Source organism: Bufo gargarizans, chromosome 5, assembly GCF_014858855.1.
Source record: "Bufo gargarizans isolate SCDJY-AF-19 chromosome 5, ASM1485885v1, whole genome shotgun sequence".
Classification (NCBI taxonomy): domain Eukaryota; kingdom Metazoa; phylum Chordata; class Amphibia; order Anura; family Bufonidae; genus Bufo; species Bufo gargarizans.
This window is the reverse complement of record NC_058084.1, coordinates 151,150,151-151,175,708: the sequence shown is the minus strand read 5'-3', so window position 1 is coordinate 151,175,708 and position 25,558 is coordinate 151,150,151. Positions and strand designations below refer to the sequence as shown.

The 25,558-nt window shown below is 46.7% G+C and overlaps 1 protein-coding gene across 1 annotated transcript in view; it reads left to right on the top strand.

The window, feature by feature from the left end:
• The first annotated feature begins 1,538 nt into the window (after window positions 1-1,538).
• Window positions 1,539-25,558, top strand: part of PTPN2 (protein tyrosine phosphatase non-receptor type 2) — a 93,696-nt gene continuing 69,676 nt past the window's right edge. The window contains exon 1 of the mRNA XM_044295722.1: window positions 1,539-1,768. Within this exon, the coding sequence (XP_044151657.1) occupies window positions 1,712-1,768 (57 nt within the window). The 5' untranslated portion in view covers window positions 1,539-1,711. The remainder of the gene's footprint in view (window positions 1,769-25,558) is intronic.

The window sequence follows — 25,558 nt, the reverse complement described above, 5'->3', positions numbered from 1 at the left end:
ACCACTGGGGGAAGAATAGGGGGCCTTATTTCTACTGGGGACTCTGTGAGGGTATTATTAATATGGGAGAGCTCTTCTAATAATGGGGGCATTGTTGAGGAGCATTATCACGGTTGGGGCAGTGTTACTAATAAGGGCATTCTAGAAGGGAATTACTATTGGTGGGACTATGAGGAGCACTATTACTATGGGGGGCAGTAATGTTTCTTCAGGATAGTATTTGGGGATATTGGGGGGGGGGGGGGGCAGGGGCGTAACTAAAGGCTCATGGGCCCCGGTGCAAGAGTTCAGCTTGGGCTCCCCTTCCCTCAGTGCTTTGTGTGTCTTCTTATGCGGCACAAGTGTCTTTGGGCCCCTTCAGGCTCCTGGGCCCGGTAGCGACTGCTAGCTCTGCACCCCCTATAGGTACACCCCTGGGGGGGGGGCACAGCAAGCAGCAGGATAAGACTGTGGGGACTCCAGTTGGGGGATAATGATAGAATGTGAGGAAGCTAAGATGTCTGTGTGTCACATTCTGCAGAGACGAGGCGGCTGAGAGAAGTGTCCAGACCGAGTGGAGAATATCTACAGAGAAGATGATGACAGAGAGGAGACGTCACCTGGAGGCCCTGGATGTGACAGGTAAGTGCTGCTGTATAGTAAGTACAGCAAAGTGCGGGTGGGGGGGGGCAACATATTTATTGGGGCTTGTGCCCCGGATCTTTTGAGACCCTAGAAACGCCCCTGAGGCCAAGCCGGCCAGCACCCCTGAGGCCAAGCCAGCCAGCACATCTGAGTCTTCAGAACTGTAAGTAAATTATATATAAGGGGAGATTATTGTTTTGGCGGGGGTGCCAGAGAAAGTACCCGGAATAACCAATATATATGCCAAACGTTTGGTTAATTTCTGTGACCTGATAAAGAACTGTTCCTTTTGCATATTTTTTTGTTGCGAGATTACACACACACTTAAAATTTTACAATATAAACTCACAGTTTACTGAATAAGAATATACCCCGGCGAGCAAAAATGCTGTCCCCCCCAGATTTTTGGGGGTTCCTACACCCATGCGTACTTGTCACATACCCCACAACTCCCCATAAAAATACAATGTGCGCCTACATTTAGGCACATGGGCGTTTATAACATCAGAAAATGAGACCCTGGAACTCTTACACCAAATACTGTCATAGGAAGCGATAATGACCCCATATACTTGCATGATCTAATATATTGTACAGAAACAGGACATTGCAGGAGTTAAAAAAAAAAATTTGGATTAGAAAAAAGAAAGAATAAAACAAAGCATTTCCTAAACCTGGAAGTACTAGGTGGTTGAGGGGTTAACAGTGTGGCCACCGCCAGCAGAGATGTCCGCTCGCTACCTGTCCCCGACAGATAATAGTTTACCCTGGGACTTCAGGGGATCTCCAAATAGGCGGAGCATCAACTGGAAACGCCCCCAAAGCCGTAGCGCGCCGCTGATTGGATGTAGAGGAAGGTAGCCGGTTGCCAAGTTAGGGGTGAGCGAATGATGCTGGGAAGGGGGCGTGGAAGTAACCGGAAGAGGGCGTGGTTTGGGAGGCCGGTGCCGCGGTTGGTGTCGCAGATCGGGGCTGTTGCTTGCTTCCTGTTCTGTTCCCGTAAACACCGCCGCCGTGTCCCGAGTCCGTGCAGAGAGCTATGCGGCAGGGCGGAGAGCTGTGAAGGCGGGACCGCGGAGCGGGAGACATGGAGAACGAGTTTAAGAGCATAGACGAGGAGAACCGCTGGAGCCCGCTCTATGGAGTGAGTAGTGCGGCTGTCACCTATACTAGTGCCTGCTGCAATCTGGAAGCCCGGGATCTGGTGGTGACTCTGATGTCTGCAGGTAGCGTCATCAGTGCCTCCCTATACCGGATCCCCGTATAGCAGCGATGCCTCTGCCGGATCCCCGTATAGCAGTGATTCCTCCCTATACCGGATCCCCGTATAGCAGTGATGCCTCCCTATACCGGATCCCCGTATAGCAGTGATGCCTCCCTATACCGGATCCCCGTATAGCAGTGATGCCTCCCTATACCGGATCCCCGTATAGCAGTGATGCCTCCCTATACCGGATCCCCGTATAGCAGTGATGCCTCCCTATACCGGATCCCCGTATAGCAGTGATGCCTCCCTATACCGGATCCCCGTATAGCAGTGATGCCTCCCTATACCGGATCCCCGTATAGCAGTGATGCCTCCCTATACCGGATCCCCGTATAGCAGTGATGCCTCCCTATACCGGATCCCCGTATAGCAGTGATGCCTCCCTATACCGGATCCCCGTATAGCAGTGATGCCTCCCTATACCGGATCCCCGTATAGCAGTGATGCCTCCCTATACCGGATCCCCGTATAGCAGTGATGCCTCCCTATACCGGATCCCCGTATAGCAGTGATGCCTCCCTATACCGGATCCCCGTATAGCAGTGATGCCTCCCTATACCGGATCCCCGTATAGCAGTGATGCCTCCCTATACCGGATCCCCGTATAGCAGTGATGCCTCCCTATACCGGATCCCCGTATAGCAGTGATGCCTCCCTATACCGGATCCCCGTATAGCAGTGATGCCTCCCTATACCGGATCCCCGTATAGCAGTGATGCCTCCCTATACCGGATCCCCGTATAGCAGTGATGCCTCCCTATACCGGATCCCCGTATAGCAGTGATGCCTCCCTATACCGGATCCCCGTATAGCAGTGATGCCTCCCTATACCGGATCCCCGTATAGCAGTGATGCCTCCCTATACCGGATCCCCGTATAGCAGTGATGCCTCCCTATACCGGATCCCCGTATAGCAGTGATGCCTCCCTATACCGGATCCCCGTATAGCAGTGATGCCTCCCTATACGGATCCCCGTATAGCAGTGATGCCTCCCTATACCGGATCCCCGTATAGCAGTGATGCCTCCCTCTACCGGATCCCCGTATAGCAGTGATGCCTCCCTATACCGGATCCCCGTATAGCAGTGATGCCTCCCTATACCGGATCCCCGTATAGCAGTGATGCCTCCCTATACCGGATCCCCGTATAGCAGTGATGCCTCCCTATACCGGATCCCCGTATAGCAGTGATGCCTCCCTATACCGGATCCCCGTATAGCAGTGATGCCTCCCTATACCGGATCCCCGTATAGCAGTGATGCCTCCCTATACCGGATCCCCGTATAGCAGTGATGCCTCCCTATACCGGATCCCCGTATAGCAGTGATGCCTCCCTATACCGGATCCCCGTATAGCAGTGATGCCTCCCTATACCGGATCCCCGTATAGCAGTGATGCCTCCCTATACCGGATCCCCGTATAGCAGTGATGCCTCCCTATACCGGATCCCCGTATAGCAGTGATGCCTCCCTATACCGGATCCCCGTATAGCAGTGATGCCTCCCTATACCGGATCCCCGTATAGCAGTGATGCCTCCCTATACCGGATCCCCGTATAGCAGTGATGCCTCCCTATACCGGATCCCCGTATAGCAGTGATGCCTCCCTATACCGGATCCCCGTATAGCAGTGATGCCTCCCTATACCGGATCCCCGTATAGCAGTGATGCCTCCCTATACCGGATCCCCGTATAGCAGTGATGCCTCCCTATACCGGATCCCCGTATAGCAGTGATGCCTCCCTATGCCGGATCCCCGTATAGCAGTGATGCCTCCCTATGCCGGATCCCCGTATAGCAGTGATGCCTCCGTATGCCGGATCCCCGTATAGCAGTGATGCCTCCGTATGCCGGATCCCCGTATAGCAGTGATGCCTCCGTATGCCGGATCCCCGTATAGCAGTGATGCCTCCGTATGCCGGATCCCCGTATAGCAGTGATGCCTCCGTATGCCGGATCCCCGTATAGCAGCGATGCCTCCGTATGCCGGATCCCCGTATAGCAGCGATGCCTCCGTATGCCGGATCCCCGTATAGCAGCGATGCCTCCGTATGCCGGATCCCCGTATAGCAGCGATGCCTCCGTATGCCGGATCCCCGTATAGCAGCGATGCCTCCGTATGCCGGATCCCCGTATAGCAGCGATGCCTCCGTATGCCGGATCCCCGTAGAGCAGCGACGCCGCTGTATGCCGGATCCCCGTAGAGCAGCGACGCCGCTGTATGCCGGATCCCCGTAGAGCAGCGACGCCGCTGTATGCCGGATCCCCGTAGAGCAGCGACGCCGCTGTATGCCGGATCCCCGTAGAGCAGCGACGCCGCTGTATGCCGGATCCCCGTAGAGCAGCGACGCCGCTGTATGCCGGATCCCCGTAGAGCAGCGACGCCGCTGTATGCCGGATCCCCGTAGAGCAGCGACGCCGCTGTATGCCGGATCCCCGTCGAGCAGCGACGCCGCTGTATGCCGGATCCCCGTAGAGCAGCGACGCCTCCGTATGCCGGATCCCCGTAGAGCAGCGACGCCGCTGTATGCCGGATCCCCGTAGAGCAGCGACGCCGCTGTATGCCGGATCCCCGTAGAGCAGCGACGCCGCTGTATGCCGGATCCCCGTAGAGCAGCGACGCCGCTGTATGCCGGATCCCCGTAGAGCAGCGACGCCGCTGTATGCCGGATCCCCGTAGAGCAGCGACGCCGCTGTATGCCGGATCCCCGTAGAGCAGCGACGCCGCTGTATGCCGGATCCCCGTAGAGCAGCGACGCCGCTGTATGCCGGATCCCCGTAGAGCAGCGACGCCGCTGTATGCCGGATCCCCGTAGAGCAGCGACGCCGCTGTATGCCGGATCCCCGTAGAGCAGCGACGCCGCTGTATGCCGGATCCCCGTAGAGCAGCGACGCCGCTGTATGCCGGATCCCCGTAGAGCAGCGACGCCGCTGTATGCCGGATCCCCGTAGAGCAGCGACGCCACTATATATATGCCTCTATTTCCATATATTGATGCGCTTGGGTATTAGCGATTTTGTACATTTGTGATTTACTTGGTCCAGTGGTTATGCCTCCTGCTGGTGTCTACGTAGTAGTGCCGCTCTGTGCGTCCCGTGAATCAGATGCTATTTAGTGTAATAAGTGATGTGTCTACCTGATAGTTATAAGGACAGTTACACGTGTGTGACTTAAAGGGGATGAGTGTTTTTATTAAGGGGGTTGACTGGCATGAAATGATGGACTAAGGGGGTGGGGTAATACATAATATAATAACAGATCAATTACTTACCTGTTGATTTATCCTCCTCTCCAGCGGTGATTGGTTGTAGTCATGGGGTGTTGCCATGACCCCCACCCCCCCACCCTTTGATCCTTAAAGTGTTAATGCAGAAGAGAGATGCAGGTAGTGTTCTGCTAGCATGTGTCATGTCCAAGGAGCCTTTTGCACAGTTCCTGTTCTAGTTAAAGGGGTTCTCCCAGAATGACAACTTTATGACCTATCTTCAGCGTTGGAGACAAGTGCCTGATGGGTGTAGTCTTACTGGCGAGACCCCCTCCATCACAAGAACAGAGTTCCCCGTTTGTATGGAGCAGCAGTTGGGCGTGCACCAAACTCTATGGGACTGCCGGATGTATCTTTAGCAGAAATGGTACAATGTGACGTCATCCATTCCTATGCTAAAAATTTCAAAGAGCGTAATAAAAATGCACAATGTTTCGACCCGCACAGGGGACTTCTTCAAACATCGATCACCAGCAATCACATAGAGCTGGAGCGGGAGTGCGCATACATGACCACCACATCATTCAAATGGCATACTTGGGATCCCTGTTCATTGTTGGACCCTGGGGGCGCGTCTCATAGACTTTTGCTGTATGGTGGCTTCGCTAGTCACTGTCGTATGTAACTTTCTTACTCCCACCCAATGAATTCTTATTAATATCTTGCCTGTTGACATCCTAGGAGGCTGTGTTGAGTCTAGCGGCATATCTTCTGCTTACACATATGACTGCTGTGACAGATCCTCAGGATTGGCCTAATACGGCGGATCATTTACCACTTTGCAGAAGCTTAATATAAGCCTTTTGCTTAAAGTGTAACTGTCATATTTATTTTATTTGCTAGTTTATTAGAGCTAGGCGTGTATACCTGAGTTAGTCTGTCAATGATTGCCAAAATATCTGTAATTACCTTATAATAGCAGCTTTCATTAATGTCCTCTGTCCCTTTCCACTGCTGCCTTAAAGGGGTTATCCCACCTTCTCATTTCCATGCCGTGGCTGCTCTTTCATGTTCAAGAAACTGCTCAGTCAGGGGGCATTTACTGACTCCGCCTCCTTGTTTGGCGTGCGCGCTCCCGTGTGAGCAGGAAATCATTCGCTCAGCCGCCGCAGCTACAAGCGCAGGAGAACTAACAAGCGCGCAGGCGCAGAGAGTTCTTTGCAAAAAAAACACAGGACGAACTAAAGGAATCCACCGCGCAGGCGTGAAAATGCGCAAGCCCGAGAGGTTGGGCTGCGTAAAAAAAAAAAAAAAAAAAGAGGATACCGCGCAAGCGCGTCAAATGCTCCGATGTTGCTGGGGTGGCCGTAACCTATAACAACCGGCAGTAAACAAGGCTACAAAAGAAGGTCAAATATATAAAAAGGGAGGACGAATCTCTAATAACTTCTATTGGGTAAGTTGATACTGGTGTCAAAAACTACACAATTAGGCAGACTTCAAAAGATGGGACAACCCCTTTAAAAGACTTGCTATGGCTTGTCTTTCTCCCAACTTCATGTAAACAGAAGACAGAGGGGCGGTCCTTCACACTACATGCCTGCATTAGGCTTCAGAGTGAGGAGACGTGTCTTTCAGTTATCCAATCTGATTGGCTGGCAGGAAGCTGCTGGCTACAGCAAGTGTGTATGTGAAGTGAGGGAAAGCAGTTTTGGCCTCAGAGACCTAGCAGAGGAGCCATCTTAAAAAGGTCTTCATATTGTAAATGTTTAAACAGCCGTAACTAAGAGAAAAATTCAAGGAAAACAGTGGTATGTGAAGAAACTAAAGATTGCTTTATGCATAATGCTGCTGCAGCAGTAATATGCTAAAATTGATTTTTTTTTTTATTAAAACATGACAGTTACCCTTTACGGCTAAATCCAACCTTGGCAATTTCACTTTTACGTTGGTCTATACTTTTTGGTCCCTCTCGACACACAGGAAATGACTTTTCCGCCAATGACTGAGTGATGCAGGTCATTGGCACCAATGATCTTGTAGAAGGCTTGCACAGTAAAATATCAAATTTTGCAGATGACACTAAACTGTGTAAAGTAATTTACACTGATGAGGACAGTATACTACTATAGAGGGATCTGGATAGATTGTAGGCTTGGGCAGATAAGTGGCAGATGAGGTTTAATACTGACGAATGTAAGGTTATGCACATGGGAAGGAATAATACAAGTCACCCATACATACTAAATGGTAAAACACTGGATAACACTGACATGGAAAAGGAACTAGGGATTATGGTGAACCGCAAACTAAGCTGTAGAAACCAGTGTCAGGCAGCTGCTGCCAAGGCCAATAAAATAATGGGTTGCATCAAAAGGGGCATAGATGCCCGTGATGAGAACATAGTCCTACCACTTTACAAATCGCTAGTCAGACCACACATGGAGTACTGTGTACCGTTCTGGGCTCCTGTAAACAAGGCAGACATAGCAGAGCTGGAGAGAGTCCAGAGGAGGGCAACTACAGTACCCTGAAAGATTATCAAAATTAGGGTTATTCACTTTAGAAAAAAAAGACGACTGAGAGGAGATCTAATTAATATGTATAAATATATCAGGGGTCAGTACAGAGATCTATCCCATCATCTATTTATCCCCAGGACGGTGACTGTGACGAGGGGACATCCTCTGCGCCTGGAGGAAAGAAGGTTTGTACACAAACATAGAAAAGGATTCTTTACGGTAAGAGCAGTGAGACTATGGAACTCTCTGCCTGAGGAGGTGGTGATGGCGAGTTCACTAAAAGAGTTCAAAAGGGCCTGGAAGTATTTCTGGAGTGTAATAATATTACAGGCTATAGCTACTAGAGAGGGGTCGTTGATGCAGGGAGTTATTCTGATTGGAGTCAGGAAGGAATATTTATTTATTTATTTTTTGCTTTCCTCTGGATAAACTTGCAGGATAACAGGAGGAACTGGACGGACAGATGTATTTTTTTCGGCCTTATATACTATGTTACCAATGCAACTAGTGATTGGCTGAGGAGGCATTTCCCGCTTGTCGGGATGGGACTAGGAAGTAAACACGGTAATCATCAGAACAGGGGAGCCCCGTGCATCTGTGAACAAAATTGTCTATATAATTTATTTATTTTGGGGGTGGGAGGGTAGTTTCTCTCACTTTGAGACCTTCCTGGAGAATTTGCCCCTGCTGGACTAATAGTGCTACAGCTCTCTCCCTATCGTAGCTCGTGGGGCGTGTCCTTTCTGCTGGAGCTCTCTCGGTTTATACTGACATCTAGTGTTGAGGGAACTTGAGTTTTCAAGTTCGGCGTACAAGGTTTGGGTTATCTAAGAATCCTGTTATGGATTCTTCTACCACGGGCCATAAGGTATGGTCCGTGGTAGCTGAATCCATAACGGAATTCTAACTTAAAAACACAATTTCGCTCATCCCTACTACAACCTCTAATGGTAGATATGCCTGTTGGCAGGTGAAGGATGGAACTGAGCATGTGTGTCCACCTCATTGATGTTACCAAGTTGGACAGAGAAATCATGGACAAAGCCAAACAGAAGGTGGCGCTATCTAGATACTTTTTATTGAATAACTCAGTAGGTACAAGAAATCTTGTATTTTCATGCAATTACAAATATATTTCGATCCAGTTGCTGACTTGAAAGATGCAGAATATTTGTTTTTATGGGACAACCCCTTTAACTTTTGTTTCTGGCTGCAGGAGCTGTTTTGCCCAGGCCTAATTTAATTCATATATGCGCTAAATAGTGGTTCCAGCATTTGGACGTGTCTCCTATATTTCTGGTTATCGCACTTTAAGACGCCATAAAAGCGTTCTTTGATCTTCTCAGAAAACAGGGCACTACTTAAGGGAACTGGGTGCTTGTAAAATGTAACTTAATATTTAATTGCTGATCGTTTTGAGCTGCCTTCTTGCACACAGTATAATAGTTTTCGGCAGTAATATAAATCGCTCTGTAGGCCAAGGTGAACAAATCCCAGGAGCCAGGTAGATATTGCTCCTAAGAAGCCTGCTTTAGGTGCCTAACCTTTTGGCTTGTTTTTTTTATTGGAGTGTGACATTGCTTGCCAACCACTTGGAAAAAAAAAAAGTGCTCCTAAGGCAACAGTAATGTGAAAAATCAGGAGCAAATAAAGACTGCCGAAAACATGTGCAAACAACGATGATGAAAGTCTCCCACTGTGCAAAACTAATATAAAGGGGCCAGATATGGTCTTGTGAAAGGAAAGTTCTTCGAAATGTCAACATAGAAGCATATTGTGGACTGGGTTGAAAGAGTATGTTGCCGCTCTGCTTCTCACTCCAAGCGTTAAGCTGCGCATAGACTTTCGATAAATGTTGTCGGTGGCCATCCATTGTGTATGGGGGGGGGGGCCTCCCAACAGCAGATGTGTGGCGGATATCTTCTCTGAGCATGCATGTGTGTATGGAGGGGTCGGAAGAGATACCTGACTCGTCCAGCTGCCGGCTATCCTGTGTGTCACCTGGCTAGTTCTATCCCCTCATGAAGAAGAAATGTCGCTGTCTGAACACTGCTGATAGTTTGGTTGTGTCCTTTTGCCTGGGTCTCACATTGATGTGATGAATGGGCAGTGGCACTTAGTTTTTTTTCCCACATCAGGAACCTGACCTTTGTGCTCTTCAGAAAACCCTTTTTTATGTTTAAGGAAGCCATACAAACCCAAATTCTGAAGGATCAGTTGCCTCTATTCTTATTCCAAGACACTTATTTGAGTATTATGAGCACATGCCACCATCCCACCTACATGAGCTTGTTGAACATCATATTCCAAAACCATGGTTATTAAAGAGGACCTTTCACCAGAATAAAACTTCTAAAGTAACTATACAGACATGTAGAGCGGCACCCAGGGACCCCACTGCACTTACTGTTATACCTGGGCGCCGCTCCGTTCTCCCGTTATTGCCTCCGGTATCTTCACAGTTAGGCTCCACCCTGGGGAACCTGCCGTCGTCTCATTCTCCCATGCTGCAGCGCTGGCCAATCGCAGCGCTCAGCTCATAGCCTGAGAGGCTTTTTTCTCTCTCAGGCTATGAGCTGAGCGCTGTGATTGGCCAGCGCTGCAGCATGGGAGAATGAGCCGACGGCAGGTTCCCCTGGGTGAAGCCTAACTGTGAAGATACCGGAGGCTATAACGGGAGAACGGAGCGGCGCCCAGGTATAACAGTAAGTGCAGGGGGGTCCCTGGGCGCCGCTCTACATGTCTGTATAGTTACTTTAGAAGTTTTATTCTGGTGAAAGGTCCTCTTTAATAACCATGGTTTTGGAATATGATGTTCAACAAGCTCATGTAGGTGGGATGGTGGCATGTGCTCATAATGCTCAAATAAGTGTCTTGGAATAAGAATAGAGGCAACTGATCCTCCTTTATTCTGGTGAAAGGTCCTCTTTAATATGGAGTCGGTCCACCTTTTGTGGCTAGAACAGCCTTCGCTTTGCTTGAAATACTTCCCACAAGGTTTAGAAGAGGGAAGGTTTTATGGCCGTCCAGCCGAAAGAGAATTTGTGAGTTCAGGCACTGATGTTTGAAGAGAAGGTCTGGCGCTAGAGATGAGCGAATCAATTTGTTCCTTGAGCAGCAAGGGTGTTGCCCCCTTTGCTTAAGATGGTTCCCGCCATTCTTGATGGACAGGGCTGGACATGTCGCCTGGCCCATCAGTCTCGCGCTTGTGTCGTTGCCCTTAGTAGCGCAAGTGCAGAAACTACTGCTGGTACTGGTACCGGGTTACTTGAACCATAGTGGCACATGCAAAGTTTGCATTTGCACTGCTTCGACAGCAGCAGCAGAACCTCTCCGCTTGCACCACTATGAGCAGCAGGCACGAGATTGACAGGGGCAGGGGATAACTCTAGCACTGTCCATCAATGAGGAGGGGGCAACCTCTTGTGCATTGGGGCAGTCTGTGTTTGGTGGGGATGAGGTCAGGTCACTAGAGTTACTCCACACCAGGAGTCTCATACCAGCAGAAAAGGCCCTTTCCAAACTGTTCCGCAAAGTTGGAAGCATGCATACGACCAAAATGTCTTTCAACTAAGCCAGTTTTGATAAATCTACCCTTTTGTTCCTTGACCTCAATGTTTTTCAAAGTAATAAGGTGTTCAACCAGTGACCAATTTCTTCACACTTGGGTTACATAGTTTCTGGCAGGCTTCCATTTCTGTTTGATTGACAGAATACCATGCTGTCCAGTTAAAGAAACTGAAGCCTGATGGACCCATTTAGCTAAATCCAGTTTTCAGTTAAAGGGGTTTTCTGAGATTTTCTGTAGAGGTCATCAGCAGTATCTGATCGGTGCGGGTCCAACACCCGGGACTCCCACCGATCAGATATTTGAGAAGCCTCCTGTGTTTTGCAGTATTGCTTGTGGCCTTCCTCTCAGCTTCCCCATGGCCAGTTTTTAAACGTTCATTGGTCATATGGCCTATGCGCAGCTCGGCCCCATAGAAGTGAATGGGGCTGACTGATAGCAAGCACCGCTTCTCTAGAATGTACAGCGCTGTGCTTGGTGAGCTGCGAGCGTCGTTGCCTTCCCGAATAGCCAAACGGTGGGGGTCCCGGGTGTCGGACTTCCTCCAATTAGATGGTGAGGACCTATCCAGAAAACTCTTTTTTAATGCACTTAAATGGAGTTTTTAAAACGCCAGGTAGCTGAAAAAATTTCCCCAGAGATTTCTATCTGCAGCGTCTTCATCTAGCGGAACTGCTTCATAATTATGCAAAAGGTGAATGTGCCACGAAATGTGCATGTTGATTCTGCGAGGGATTCATGCCAAAATGTACAGAAAGAATAAAATTTGTGTGTATAAGGCCTCATACACAAGACCGTGACGCTCTTTGCGGTCCGCGGAGCCGCAAAAAACGGAAGCTGCCCGTGTGCCTTCTGCAATTTGCGGAACGGGCGGCCCATTGTAGACATGCTATTTTTTTTTTTTTTTTTTTTTTTTTTTTTTTTTTTGCGGGCCTCGGAACGAAGCAACGGATGCAGACAGCACACGGAGTGCTGTTCGCATCTTTTGCGGCCCCATTGAAGTGAATGGGTCCGCACCCCAGCCGCAAAAACTGCGGCTCAGATGCGGACCTGAAAAGCGGTCGTGTGCATGAGGCCTAAAGGAGTAGGTTTCTATTATAACAGATAGGCCCAGGTGATTATAACAGATTGACCCTGCCGGAACGGAGCGAAGAAACTTGAGGAGGGCGCACTGCGCATGCGCAGCAGCCCTCCATTCATTTCTATGGAGCCGCCGAAAATAGCCGAGCGCTGGCTCAGCTATTTCCGTCGGCTCCATAGAAATGAATCGGAGCGGTGGCCGCGCATGCGCGGTGCGCTCCCATTTACTTAAATGGGAGAGGCGGGGAGCTGCGCCTGGTGGTGGACGGACGGACCCCGGGAAACCCAGGGTCCTCCAGCCACAACTCTCCCTGGCTCCATTCTCCTTGTAGGTGCGGGTCCCAGCGGTGGGACCCGCACCTATCAGACAACGGGGGCATATCCTAGCGATAGGCCCCCATTGTCTATGATGGGATAACCCCTTTAAACATTTTTTTTTTATTTTTTATTTTTTATTTTTTTTAATTTTTGGTCAGTTATTTGTACATTTTTCTGTCACTTTCTCTATTTCAAATGTATATAATCCTGCAATTTTTTCGCACAGTCCACAAGGTATAATAATAGGTCATGGATTCCTGTACGGGTAACATTTCAGTAGTTATCACAGGCAAGATTACAATAACAAGTAACACCTCTAAGTAGATAACACAGATTCACATGATGTGATGTGCCCCATATCCTGGGGGCACATCACAGAGCATAAATGTAAAAAGTCAATGGGGTCAGCTCCTGTCCATTGTGTCTATGGCCTACGTAGCTGCTCTCAAGACAAGCCTAGTGGCCGGCGTGAAAATTGCAGGATAATATACAATGAAATTTTTTTTCTTTTTTTTTTTCTTGTATAGATAGTGACACGGGGAAAAAATTAAATCACCAAAAAAAAAAAAAGCATAACCTTATGTTCCTCGGTCACATGGCCTAGATGCAGCTCAGCCCCATTCAAGCTGAACTGTGATAGCAAGCACATCCGCTCTCCAATGGATGGCGTTGTGCTTGGTAAGGTGGGAGAAGCCGCATCACTCACAACAGTGCTGCAGCCTCTTCAAAGAGCCATCACAAATCACTTTATTAGGCCTTTTGCTAACGACCATATCAGATTTGCGGTCCTTGTGCATCCCGTAATTTTCATGGGACGCACTGAAATAAGCCAGTTTCTTCTGCAAAACAGAGAATAGGACAGAGAATAATTTGTGGCCAGGCTGCATGGATGTGGACAGCTCAGTCAGCGCACGGATGAGATCTGTGTGCTGTACATATTATATATTTCTTTTTCCCAGACCCTTAGAGATGAATGGGCGATCTGCAAAAAATGTGAATAGGAGACAGACCATACGGTTGTGTACGTAAGGCCTTAATAGGTGATGGACACAGCTCCCCTCCTCCCCTTCATTCCCACCAAGGTCAATAGTTTTGCTTTCTGAGTAAAGCCTCATGCACACACCACTTTTTTTTTTTTTTTTTTTTTTTTTTTCAGTTTACGTTCAGTTTTTCGCGTTCCGTATATGGTCTGTATCCAGAACCATTCATTTCAATGGGTCCACAAAAAAAAACGGAATGTACTCCGTATGCATTCCATTTCAGTTTTTTCGTTCCATTCAAAGATAGAGCGTGTCCTATTATTGTCCACATAACAGACAAGGATAGTACTGTTCTATTAGGGGCCAGATGTTCCATTCTTCAAAAACCGGAATGCACACAGACGTCATCCGTATTTTTTGTGGACTCCAAAATACTGAAAAAGCCTAAGGCTCTTATACCTGTGTGGCTGTCAAAAAGAAAACCACAAGTCTGCTCAGCCTAGGTGGACACCCCCCCCATACGTAGTCCTGTATAGAAAGTTAAAACCTTATTTAGGTATTTTATTGAGAAAAGAATTATATTTCCATTTCAAAGTAGTTTACATTTCCTTTCTTTTTTTTATACTATGTTTCTATGAAAAACAATTTTATTTTTCATGATGGTGGTGGTCGTCCACTCTTCATGTGTATCCAGGGCTATGGAGTCGGAGTCGAGGAGTTGAAGGCAATTTTGGGTACCTGGAGTCGGCAAAAATGAACCGACTCAGACTCCTACTAAATTTAAATTGGAATAAAAAAAAATGCAAGTTTGTCTCTATTCACAAAAAGTTATACTTAATTACTTCTCTACTGTAAAAATAAAGGCCAATGCATGCAGTGAGTCACGTTACCGCAAAACGAACACGTTATATGACCGTGAAGATGCGTGCTTTTCATATGATTCACTATATGGCACGCAACGCACAGTTAAGGAGCGGCAATACTTATACTTTCCATTGCGTTGTGTTCCGCTGTTACAGGGTCAGGGTTAACCTAGCCTCTCACTGATAACTGATTATGTAAATATGTTTTTTTGCAGGACTAGACACTTGTATAAGTGAAGGGAATGGATAGTCAATAGTTAAAGACTGAAACTGTAAACATTTGAAAAACTTCTGTCATTCAGCTAAAGCTATAAAAACTTGTAAACTCAGATTGTTAGCTTAAACTTTAAACATGACTATTGGATTCTACTAGGGAAATAATGTTTTAAAATAAATGCCCCTTCCCCTGACCCTTCCTGGATCCTCCCACTGCCCTGTCTTCAGCAGAAGATCAGCACACAACAGAGAAGGCAGCAGCTTCTGCCCAACCACCTCTCTCTGCTATAAGAACTTAGACGAACTTGGTGGAACACGTTGTGTTTGTCTTTTGCCTAAACTGTTCAATACAGTAGACTGTTGGCTTCCTAGCCAGTAGTTCTGTGGTAATGACATGTATGTTGCCTTTCTTTCCTTCAAGGAATGTATAAAAGACATTTGCATATTAAATACAGAGGAGTTGGAAGTTCCAAAAACTGAGGAGTCGGAGCATTTATCTACCGACTCCACAGCCCTGTGTGTATCAAGCTATAATATATACGTATAGACTTGCACACCGTTTTCAAAGATACTCAGCAAGGAAGTTGTTCCAAACATCTTGGAGAACTAACCACAGATCATCTGTGGATGTAGGCTTGCTCAACTCTGTCTCTTCATGTAATCCCCGACAGACCCGATGATGTTGAGATCAGACTCTGTTGGGGCCATATCAACACTTCCAGGACTCCTTGATCTTTTTTTCATTGAAGAAAGTTTTTGATGACATTGACTGTATGTTTAGGGTTGTTCTCCTGACATGATGGGTGACACCATTAATCCTGACCATATCCCCTACTTCATTTGCTGAATTGTAGCCCCAAACTTGCAAGAAACCTCCACATGTTTCTCTGTTGCCTGCAGTCACTCATTATTGTACCACTCTCCGCTGGGTCGACATTTTGATTTTGAAGGTGCCGTTGTCTTGTTCCTTAATTTGTGGATTCTGGAAAATAGTAATTTGATCATCTGGAAGATTGTGTTCTGGGAAAATGCAGATCTTTGGCTCCCAAGAGGTCAGTGAGCGAAATACCGGCATCTTCCATGACCTTTTCCTACACGTTCATGGTGTACACATCTCATTTGGTTTCAGAATACTTTATAGTATAATATATTAGTTGATATCTCTATTTATGTTAAGATATCTATTTTCTGTGTGGGTATAAATAGGCAGGACCCAGAAATGCTGCTTAGGTGTCCAAATGCTGACTTCGATGAACTAGCTCCAGTCAAGTTCACTAGAAGCCTCAGCATTGGTAGGGCTTACACATTGGTGGTCATATGTCTTCACTTGCTTATTTGATTTCAGTACATGCTTTTTGGCAACATTTTGATGTAAAAGAAGAAGCCGTGCCATTTTGTGTATACAGTTGATGGACCTTTGGTGTGTATTGTGTTTTAACTCTTGTGGCAGCGTTATGCTAGTCAGAAGACTGGTATTTGGTATAAAAGGGGTTATAAAGTATACAAATTATTGGGGAAAGCCTCAGTGGGATAAAGGAAGCCAAACCCGCCCTCACCGATTTCCCCTGCAGCTCCCATTCTTATGCCTATCTGGTCCCCACTGGTTTCTGCTTTCTGGTCCCACCTTGACACTTTACACGCAGACTATGCATGGAGATGTCTGTTCGACCAACACTGGCCACAGTGGTGACCCACCTTATCCAGTGATTAAGAAGACATTTCTTACATGTCAAGACAGAACCAGGAAGCAGAAATCAGCAGTGACCTGGTAAGTGTTGTATCAGGAGCAGCAGGGGATCAATGAGGGAGACCAAGGTTGTTTATTTTTTTGCTCTATGGTTTTTCACAGTATTTTTACCACTCTGGACAACCCCTTTTTTGCTTTTGCATTATCTACGTACATCTGCACTGTCAATCAAAACCAGCACACAAAAGAAGGGAGTTGTCTAATGCAACCAATGAAGAGCTGGAATTTTGTGAAAATAGGTTATCAAAGCTGAGTCTAATCCAGACTTTTGGCCATTTAATCTCTTGGCAAATTAGTTTCTACCTTGTGTACTATTGTAGGGTGTTAGGAAACTTGTTAATTTCATTATTAGGGCTCATAAACACGACCTGTATTTTTGGTTCGTATCCGATCCCCTTTGTGGATTGAATGCGGACCCATTCATCTCAATAATAACTCTGTTCCGCGGCAGTTCTAAAGTTCGGGTTATCAAAGAATCGCGTTATGGATTCCGCTACCACGGAACGTAACGGAATTTAGAATCCATAACGCAATTCTTCGATAACCCGAACTTTAGATGCCGAACTTAAAACACAAGTTTGCTCAACACTACTCCTGGCACGTCGTCAGGACATGGTGCACGTAAGCTTGCACTATGACATGAGGCTGTGTGACGTCAGGAAGACAGTGTAGCAAGCAGAGAAGAAGATGGATGAGCTGTGGAGCGGTGCCCCTACAGGAGTACATATTTTATTTCACTGGCGCTGGGGACATGGCACTGGAGGGGGCAGCTGGTGGTATGGGGTGGGGGGGGATGATGATAAATTTTTATAAAGGAAAAACTTTCTTTGATTTAGTTTTTAGTGATTAGAGTACTAAATTAATCGTTGGATTAATCTATAGAATACTCTATTATAAAAATTGCTGATGGCTGCAGCCCTGATACAATGTAAAGTAGTCAGTGTACAGCTTGTATACCAGTGTAAATATGGTGTACCCTCAAAATAACTCAATACAGACAATGTCTAAACTACTGGCAACAAAAGTGAGTACACCCCTAAGTGAAAATGGCCAAATTGCGACCAAAGCAGGGCTGTGGAGTCGGTAGATAAATGCTCCGACTCCGACTCCTCAGTTTTTTGTACTTCCGACTCCGACTCCTATGTATTTAATATGCGAATGTATTTTATACATTCTGAGTTTACACGTTTTATAGCCTTAGCTGAATGACAGCAGTTTTTCCAAGGGTTTACAGCTTCAGTCTTGAACTATTGACCCTCCATTCCCTTCACTTATACAAGTGTCTCTAGTCCTGCAAAACACATATTTACTTAATCCCTTATCAGTGAGAGGCTAGGTACACCATGGGCATTGTGTTCCCTGTAACATCAGAACACAACACAATGGAAAGTATATGTATTGCCACTCCTAATTGTGCATTGCGTGCCATATAGTGAAGCATATGAAAAGCATGCTTCTTCACATCACTGAACGCGTTTGTTTTGCGGTTACGTGAGGCACTGCATGCATTGGCCTTTATTCTTACAGTAGAGAAGTCATTAATTATAACTGTTTATGAATTCGGACATTTAAACTTGCTTTTTTTTTTTTTTATTCCAATTTAAATTTAGTAGGAGTCGGTTCATTTTTTACCGACATCCGACTCCAGGTACCCAAAATTGACTCCGACTCCTCGACTCCGACTCCACAGCCCTGGACCAAAGTGTCAATATTCAGGTGCCCACCATTATTTTCCAGCACTGCCTTAACTCTCCTGGGCATGGAGTTCACTAGAGCTTCACAGGTTGTCACTGGAATCCTCCTCCATGACGACATCAAGGAGCTGGTGGATGTTAGAGACCTTGCTTCCGTTTGAGGATGCCCCACAGATGCTCAATAGGGTTTAGGTCTGGAGACATGCTTGGCCAGTCCAGCACCTTTAGCCTCAGTTTCTTTAGCAAGGCAGTGGCCGTCTTGGAGGTGTGTTTGTGGTCGTTATCATGTTTGAATTCTGCCCTGTGGCCCAGTTTCCAAACAAAGGGATCATGCTCTGCTTCAGTATGTCACAGTGGATGTTGACATTTATGGTTCCCACAATGAACGGTACAGTCGTGGCCAAAAGTTTTGAGAATGACACAAATATTAGTTTTCACAACAGTTTGCTGCTAAACTCCTTTTAGATCTTTGTTTCAGTTGTTTCTGTGATGTAGTGAAATATAATTACACGCACTTCATACGTTTCAAAGGCTTCATTGACAATTGCATGACATTTATGCAAAGAGTCAGTATTTGCAGTGTTGGCCCTTCTTTTTCAGGACCTCTGCAATTCGACTGGGCATGCTCTCAATCAAATTCTGGGCCAATTCCTGACTGATAGCAACCCATTCTTTCATAATCACTTCTTGGAGTTTGTCAGAATTAGTGGGTTTTTGTTTGTCCACCCGCCTCTTGAGGATTGACCACAAGTTCTCAATGGGATTAAGATCTGGGGAGGTTCCAGGCCATGGACCCAAAATGTCAACGTTTCTGTCCCCGAGCCACTTAGTTATCACTTTTGCCTTATGGCACGGTGCTCCATCGGGCTGGAAAATGCATTGTTCTTCACCAACTGTGTCATTTTACATATATCCATGCTGGGTGTGAGAGATATCTCGGCAAAAGACAACTTTTCCAATTTTTTTTATACAAAGTTGGCATTTGACCAAGATATTTATCTCACCCAGCATGGGTATATGTAAAATGACACCCCAAAACACATTGCCCTACTTTTCCTGAGTACGGCGATACCACAGTGTGACACTTTTTTGCAGCCTAGATGTGCAAAGGGGCCCACATTCCTTTTAGGAGGGCATTTTTAGACATTTGGATCCCAGACTTCTTCTCGCGCTTTAGGGCCCATAAAATGCCAGGGCAGTATAAATACCCCACATGTGACCCCATTTTGGAAAGACACCCCCAAGGTATTCAATGAGGGGCATGGTGAGTTCATAGAATTTATTTTTTATTTTTTTGGGCACAAGTTAGCGGAAATTGATTTTTATTTTTTTATTTTTCTCTCAAAAAGTCTCCCTTTCCGCTAACTTGGGACAAAAATTTCAATCTTTCATGGACTCAATATGCCCCTCAGCGAATACCTTGGGGTGTCTTCTTTCCAAAATGGGGTCATTTGTGGGGTGTTTGTACTGCCCTGGCATTTGATGATCTCCGCAATCATTACATGTATGGCCAGCATTAGGAGTTTCTGCTATTCTCCTTTATATTGAGCATACAGGTAATGAGATTTTTTTTTTTTCCGTTCAGCCTCTGGGCTGAAAGCAAAAAAATGAACGGCACAGGAGGGGAAAGGCGTCTGCCAGGACATAGGAGCTCCGCCCTACCTCCATACCCACTTAGCTCGTATGCCCTGGCAAACCCAATTTCTCCATTCACATCAATCGATGTGGATGAATAAATCATTGCCGGGATTTTTATTTATTTATATATATATATATATATATATATATATATATATATATATATATATATATATATATATATATATACACACACACACACAAAGTGTTTGCCAAAGCATATCAACACCTCAGCTCATACGCCCCCTCAGCTCATATGCCTCGGCAAACGTATCTTTTACTGCAGAGGAGAAATCTCGTCTTGCAGCGCCGCATACACCGACTTTTGTGTAATCTGACAGCAGCGCAATGCTTCTGTCAGAATGCACATCAGTGCTGCAGCTAGTCGACCGGTTGGTCCACCTGGAAGGTAAAAAAAAAACAGGCCGCAACGCAATAAATTTATTAACTTTATAATAACATTTGAACGGAACATATAAACTTTATTTAACTTTTTTGCTTACTGGTGGTTTTTCTTTTTTCTTTTTTTTTTTTTTTTGCAAAGCGCAAATCGCCCAGAGATGTGACGAAGTACATTATGCACTTTGTCCTAGGTGAACGGAGAGGTTTGCAGCGCAGCTCTGTGTTAATGGGCCCTAATAGCCCTGTGAGATGCAATCCCTATGCTAAGTGTACCTGTGTGTGGTACTTCCGGAAACACTCCCCAAAGCATAGGGCAGGGTGGTCAGGACAGAAATAGCGGGTGTCGCGCCTAATTCCACTCCTGCTACAGACACTAAATTTTTTTCAGGGTGGTGGTTGGTTTGAGGTACCGGCAACGACACTGGGGAAATGTCGCTCGTGTAGACTGCTCACTACACTGGTGGTTGGGGTCACGGAACCTCCTGGATACAGGAGGTTCTCTATGATCTCTTCCTGAAATTTGAGGAAGGATCTTGTTCTCCCATCCTTACTGTAGAGAACAAAACTATTATATACAGCCAATTGAATCAAATATACAGACACCTTCTTATACCAGCGTCTGGTTCTGCGGGAAAGTAAATGGGGAGCCAACATCTGGTCATTGAAGTCCACCCCTCCCATGAGCGAATTATAGTCGTGGACACAGAGGGGCTTTTTAATGACACTGGTTGCTCGTTCAATTTGGATTGTCATGTTTTGCGTGAATGGAGGAGAGCATGTAAACGTCACGCTTGTCTCTCCATTTCACCGCGAGCAGTTCTTGGTTACACAAGGCAGCCCTCTCCCCCCCTTGCAAGACGGGTGGTAACGAGCCATTGGGGAAAGCCCCGGCGACTAGGTCGCCCGGTGCCACAGCAGCCAATCTGTTCTAGAAACAAATGCCTGAAGAGGGCCACACTTGTGTAGAAATTGTCCACATAAAGATGGTACCCCTTGCCAAATAAGGGTGACACCAAGTCCCAGACTGTCTTCCCACTGCTCCCCAGGTAGTCAGGGCAACCGACCGGCTCCTGGGTCTGATCTTTACCCTCATAGATCCGAAATCTGTGTGTATAGCCTATGGCCCTTTCACAGAGCTTATACAATTTGACCCCATACCGGGCACGCTTGCTTGGGATGTATTGTTTGAAGCCAAGGCGCCCGGTAAAATTTATAAGGGACTCGTCTACGCAGATGTTTTGCTCAGGGGTATACAAATCTGCAAATTTCTGTTTGAAGTGGTCTATGAGGGGCCGAATTTTGTGGAGCCGGTCAAAAGCTGGGTGGCCTCTGGGACGGGAGGTGGTGTTGTCGCTAAAGTGCAGGAAACGCAGGATGGTATCAAATCGTGTCCTGGACATGGCAGTAGATAACATGGGCATGTGATGAATTGGGTTTGTGGACCAATATGACTGCAATTCTTGCTTTTTTGTTAGGCCCATGTTGAGGAGAAGGCCCAGAAAAGTTTTAATTTCAGGAAACTTGGACGGGTTTCCATCGGAAAGACTGGGCATACAAGCTTCCCGGGTTGGCGGCTATAAATTGAGTGGCATATCGATTTTTGTTTCTGCCACAACTAAGTCCAACAGCTCCGCAGTCAAGAACAGCTAAAAAAAAAAAACTGTGCCGAACCGATCTGAGCTGTCTCAACCCGAACTGCAGACTGGGCGGTGAAAGGGGGAACTACTGGTGCGGCTGAAGTTGGGGGCTGCCAATCAGGGTTTGCCAACACCTCAGGGACTCTAGGTGCTCTGCGGTGGCTGCGACGGGGTCACTACTGCACGTGCTACCGTACCAGCTTCAACTGCCCTTCTGGTGCTCGCCACTTCACCATGTTGTACGGCAGTGCTTGTACTAGGTCCAGGATGGGCTGTGCTGCTTGTGTATACCTCACCACGTAATCCGACAGCGCCAGCCCCACTCTGCTGCCCTTGAAGTGGAACCTGCGCAACCTGTGATCTAGCAACACCGGGCCGGGTACGCCTGGTGGTATCAGGGACCTCAACCTCCTCGTCCGAACTTTGGGTCAGACTGCCACTGCTTTCTACAGGTTCATATTCTGACCCGCTGGATTAGTCAGATGAGGGTTCCCATTCCTCATCCAACTGGGTCAGAAGCCTGTAGGCCTCTTCAGAAGAATACCCCTTATTTGCCATTTGGACTACTAAATTTAGGGGTATTCCCTGAGACTACCCAAGAAAAAAAAAAAGCAACCCTGTCTTACAAATGGGAGGCTAGCGAAGTACCGGAGGCTGCTGCGATTGGTAAAAATATCAAAACGGATTTTTTTTTTTATCGCCGCAGCGCGTGTAAAGTAAATGTGCAGTGATTATATATATATATATATATATATATATATATATATATATATATATATATATATATATATATATATATATATTTTTTTTTTTTTTTGTCAGGGCGGGCGTGGGTGAACGCACGTATGCCTGATCGGGCAAACACTGCATTTTGGGTGGAGGGCGAGTGTAAAGGGGGAATATTAATCACCAATATTATGTGAATATCGATAATTAATATTCCTAAATAGGAAGAGCCGTCTAGTGATGACTCCGCCTATTTATACCTTTATATAATAACAACACAATACTTTCGCTATGCTTTACACTAATCACTAATGCTAGCTGCATGCGCCTTACTGTACTAACTATCGCCAATAACTACACGTTACATAGATAGGTACAAGTAACACAGTATTTATTACTACAATACACTACGCACACAATACACTAACACAGCACTAAATATACAGTACTCAACTACACTACACGTTCCCAAATTCCACCCACAAACTAACTATACAATACACACATACAAGTAACATTAACAACCCACCCACCTGACTAATATTCTATCCCTAGGGGGCACGACGAGGGTTAACGGGGGTTTAACCGGGGTGTACCACAAACACTAAGGGGGACACAGGGGTAAGAAAGGGGTTATACAGTGGATAAGATCAGGGAGGGTAATTAGGGGTGGTAGGATCAGGGCAGGGACTAAGGTACAGGGGTAATACAGGTAGGCAGGGACTGGGAGGGTTATCCAGGTAGGGACTAGGAGTAGGATTTGTGATAGACAGAGACTGGGAGGGTTAACAAGGGGCTACAAATTAGGGAGGATCGATAGACAAGGAACAAGAGGCTATAAACGTTGGTGGGATAGTGGTAGGGAAATCAGGGGTTAATGATACTTAAGGTCCTGCTCGTTGTCCAGGGGGGCTCGTCAGTCCAGGGGATGATCCTTCAGGGAGGGTGGGTGGCCGGCTCTCTTCTGTCCTAGTGTCGGGCCCGCCGGACTTATATGTCCAGCCACCCGCACTCCGTGCCGCCCACACAGCGGCGCGCGAGCGCGCACCACTGTGAGGGACACGTGGGCCGGCGCGGTGAGATGACGTCACCGCGCCTGCTCGCGCATCCCTTCACGCGCGCCGCAGGGCCGCGTGTACTTGCTGACAGGCGGGAGATCCTTTGATCTCCCGTCTGCAGCTCTCGGCATTCCGGACATCGCAATGGTAATTGCGATGTCGGAATGCGCATAATAGAGGGAGCGGAGGTGTCTCCTCTTTCTCTATTATGCTTAATTATCTCCAGCCGGGCTGCAGATAATTAGAACAAAAGGATTCAAATTCATTAGAATTTGAATCCTTTTGAGGTCACCAGAATGACCGGACCTTATCCGGTCATCCTGGCGCCTTTACTCAGAATACATCAATGTGAATGCTTGGGCCACATTCACATTGATGCATCTGGGTCCATGTAGGGGGGGGGGGGGGGTTATATGATATGGGGCTGTGTGTGACATATTCAGGGGGCACATTAATTCAGGGGCACATTAATTCAGGGGCACATTAATTCAGGGGCACATTAATTCAGGGGCACATTAATTCAGGGGCACATTAATTCAGGGGCACATTAATTCAGGGGCACATTAATTCAGGGGCACATTAATTCAGGGGCACATTAATTCAGGGGCACATTAATTCAGGGGCACATATATATATATTAAAGGGGCACATATATATATTAAAGGGGCACATATATATATTAAAGGGGCACATATATACATATATGTATATGTATTCGCGGGGCACACTATATGAATTCCCACAGGGGCATGGATGAGCCCCTGGGGAATATCGGAGGCGGATGGGCGCAGGTGCTGGGCACATCTGCGCACATCGCCCTCTGAGGGGAACATTATGCACTGCCAATACATACACATACATACACATATGCAATACGTGCCACCCTTCCTCAACAGCGAGCTAAGGTGACACTAATACTATTATAGATCTGACTGTGATCAGTTTTGATCACTTACAGATACTATAAAAGTACACTAATCAGCGAATCGGTGACTGCGGTGGGCTGGGCGCTAAACGATCGCTAACTACCTAACCAAGGGGTCTAAACTTTCCTAAAACTATCAGTCAATACCAGTGAAAAAAAATCTCTTTTCCCTTTCACTAGGTGATTGACAGGGGGCGATCAAGGGGTTAATTGGGGTGATGGGGGGTGATCTGGGGCTAAGTGTGCTGTTGGTGTATATGTGCTCCTCTGCTGGAACCAACCGACGAAAAGGACCAGCAGAGGAGCAGAGAAGCCATTTAACACATATTTATAAATATAATGTGTTAACTGGCTTCTGATTCGATTTTTTTATTTTTTTTCAGCTTGCCAGCCACGATCATTGGCTGGCAGGCTGATGACGCAATTGTGCTTGAACTTTTGCCGGCCCACGATCCAGTGATCGAAATCTCGCGTCTCGCGAGATGACGCCCCGGTGCTTCCAGGAGGAATTACAGGGCCTGCCGCAAAGACTCATCCGTGCGTGCGGCGGTCCTGAGGAGGTTAAACTGCTGTATGGTCTTGGCCACCGTGCTGCAGCTCAGTTTCAGGAGGATGGCAATCTTCTTATAGCCTGGGCCATCTTTATGTAGAGATACAATTCATTTTTTCAGATCCTCAGAGTTCTTTACCATGAGGTGCCATGGTGAACTTCCAGTGACCAGTAAGAGAGAGTGTGAGAGCAATAACGCCAAATTTAACACACCTGCAACCTTGTAACACTAACGAGTCACATGACACCAGGGAGGGAAAATGGCTAATTTGGCACAATTTGGCCATTTTCACTTAGGGGTGTTCTCAGTTTTGTTGTCAGTGGTTTAGACCTTTAATGTCTGTGTATTGAGTTATTTTGAGGTCACACCAAATTTACACTGTTATACAAGCTGTACACTGACTACTTTACATTGTATCAGAGTGTCTTATCTTCAGTCATCCCATGAAAATATATTATAAAATATTTACAAAAATGTGAGGGGTGTACTCACTGTTGAGATACTGTACATGGAGGAGGTATAAACAGTAATTTATAG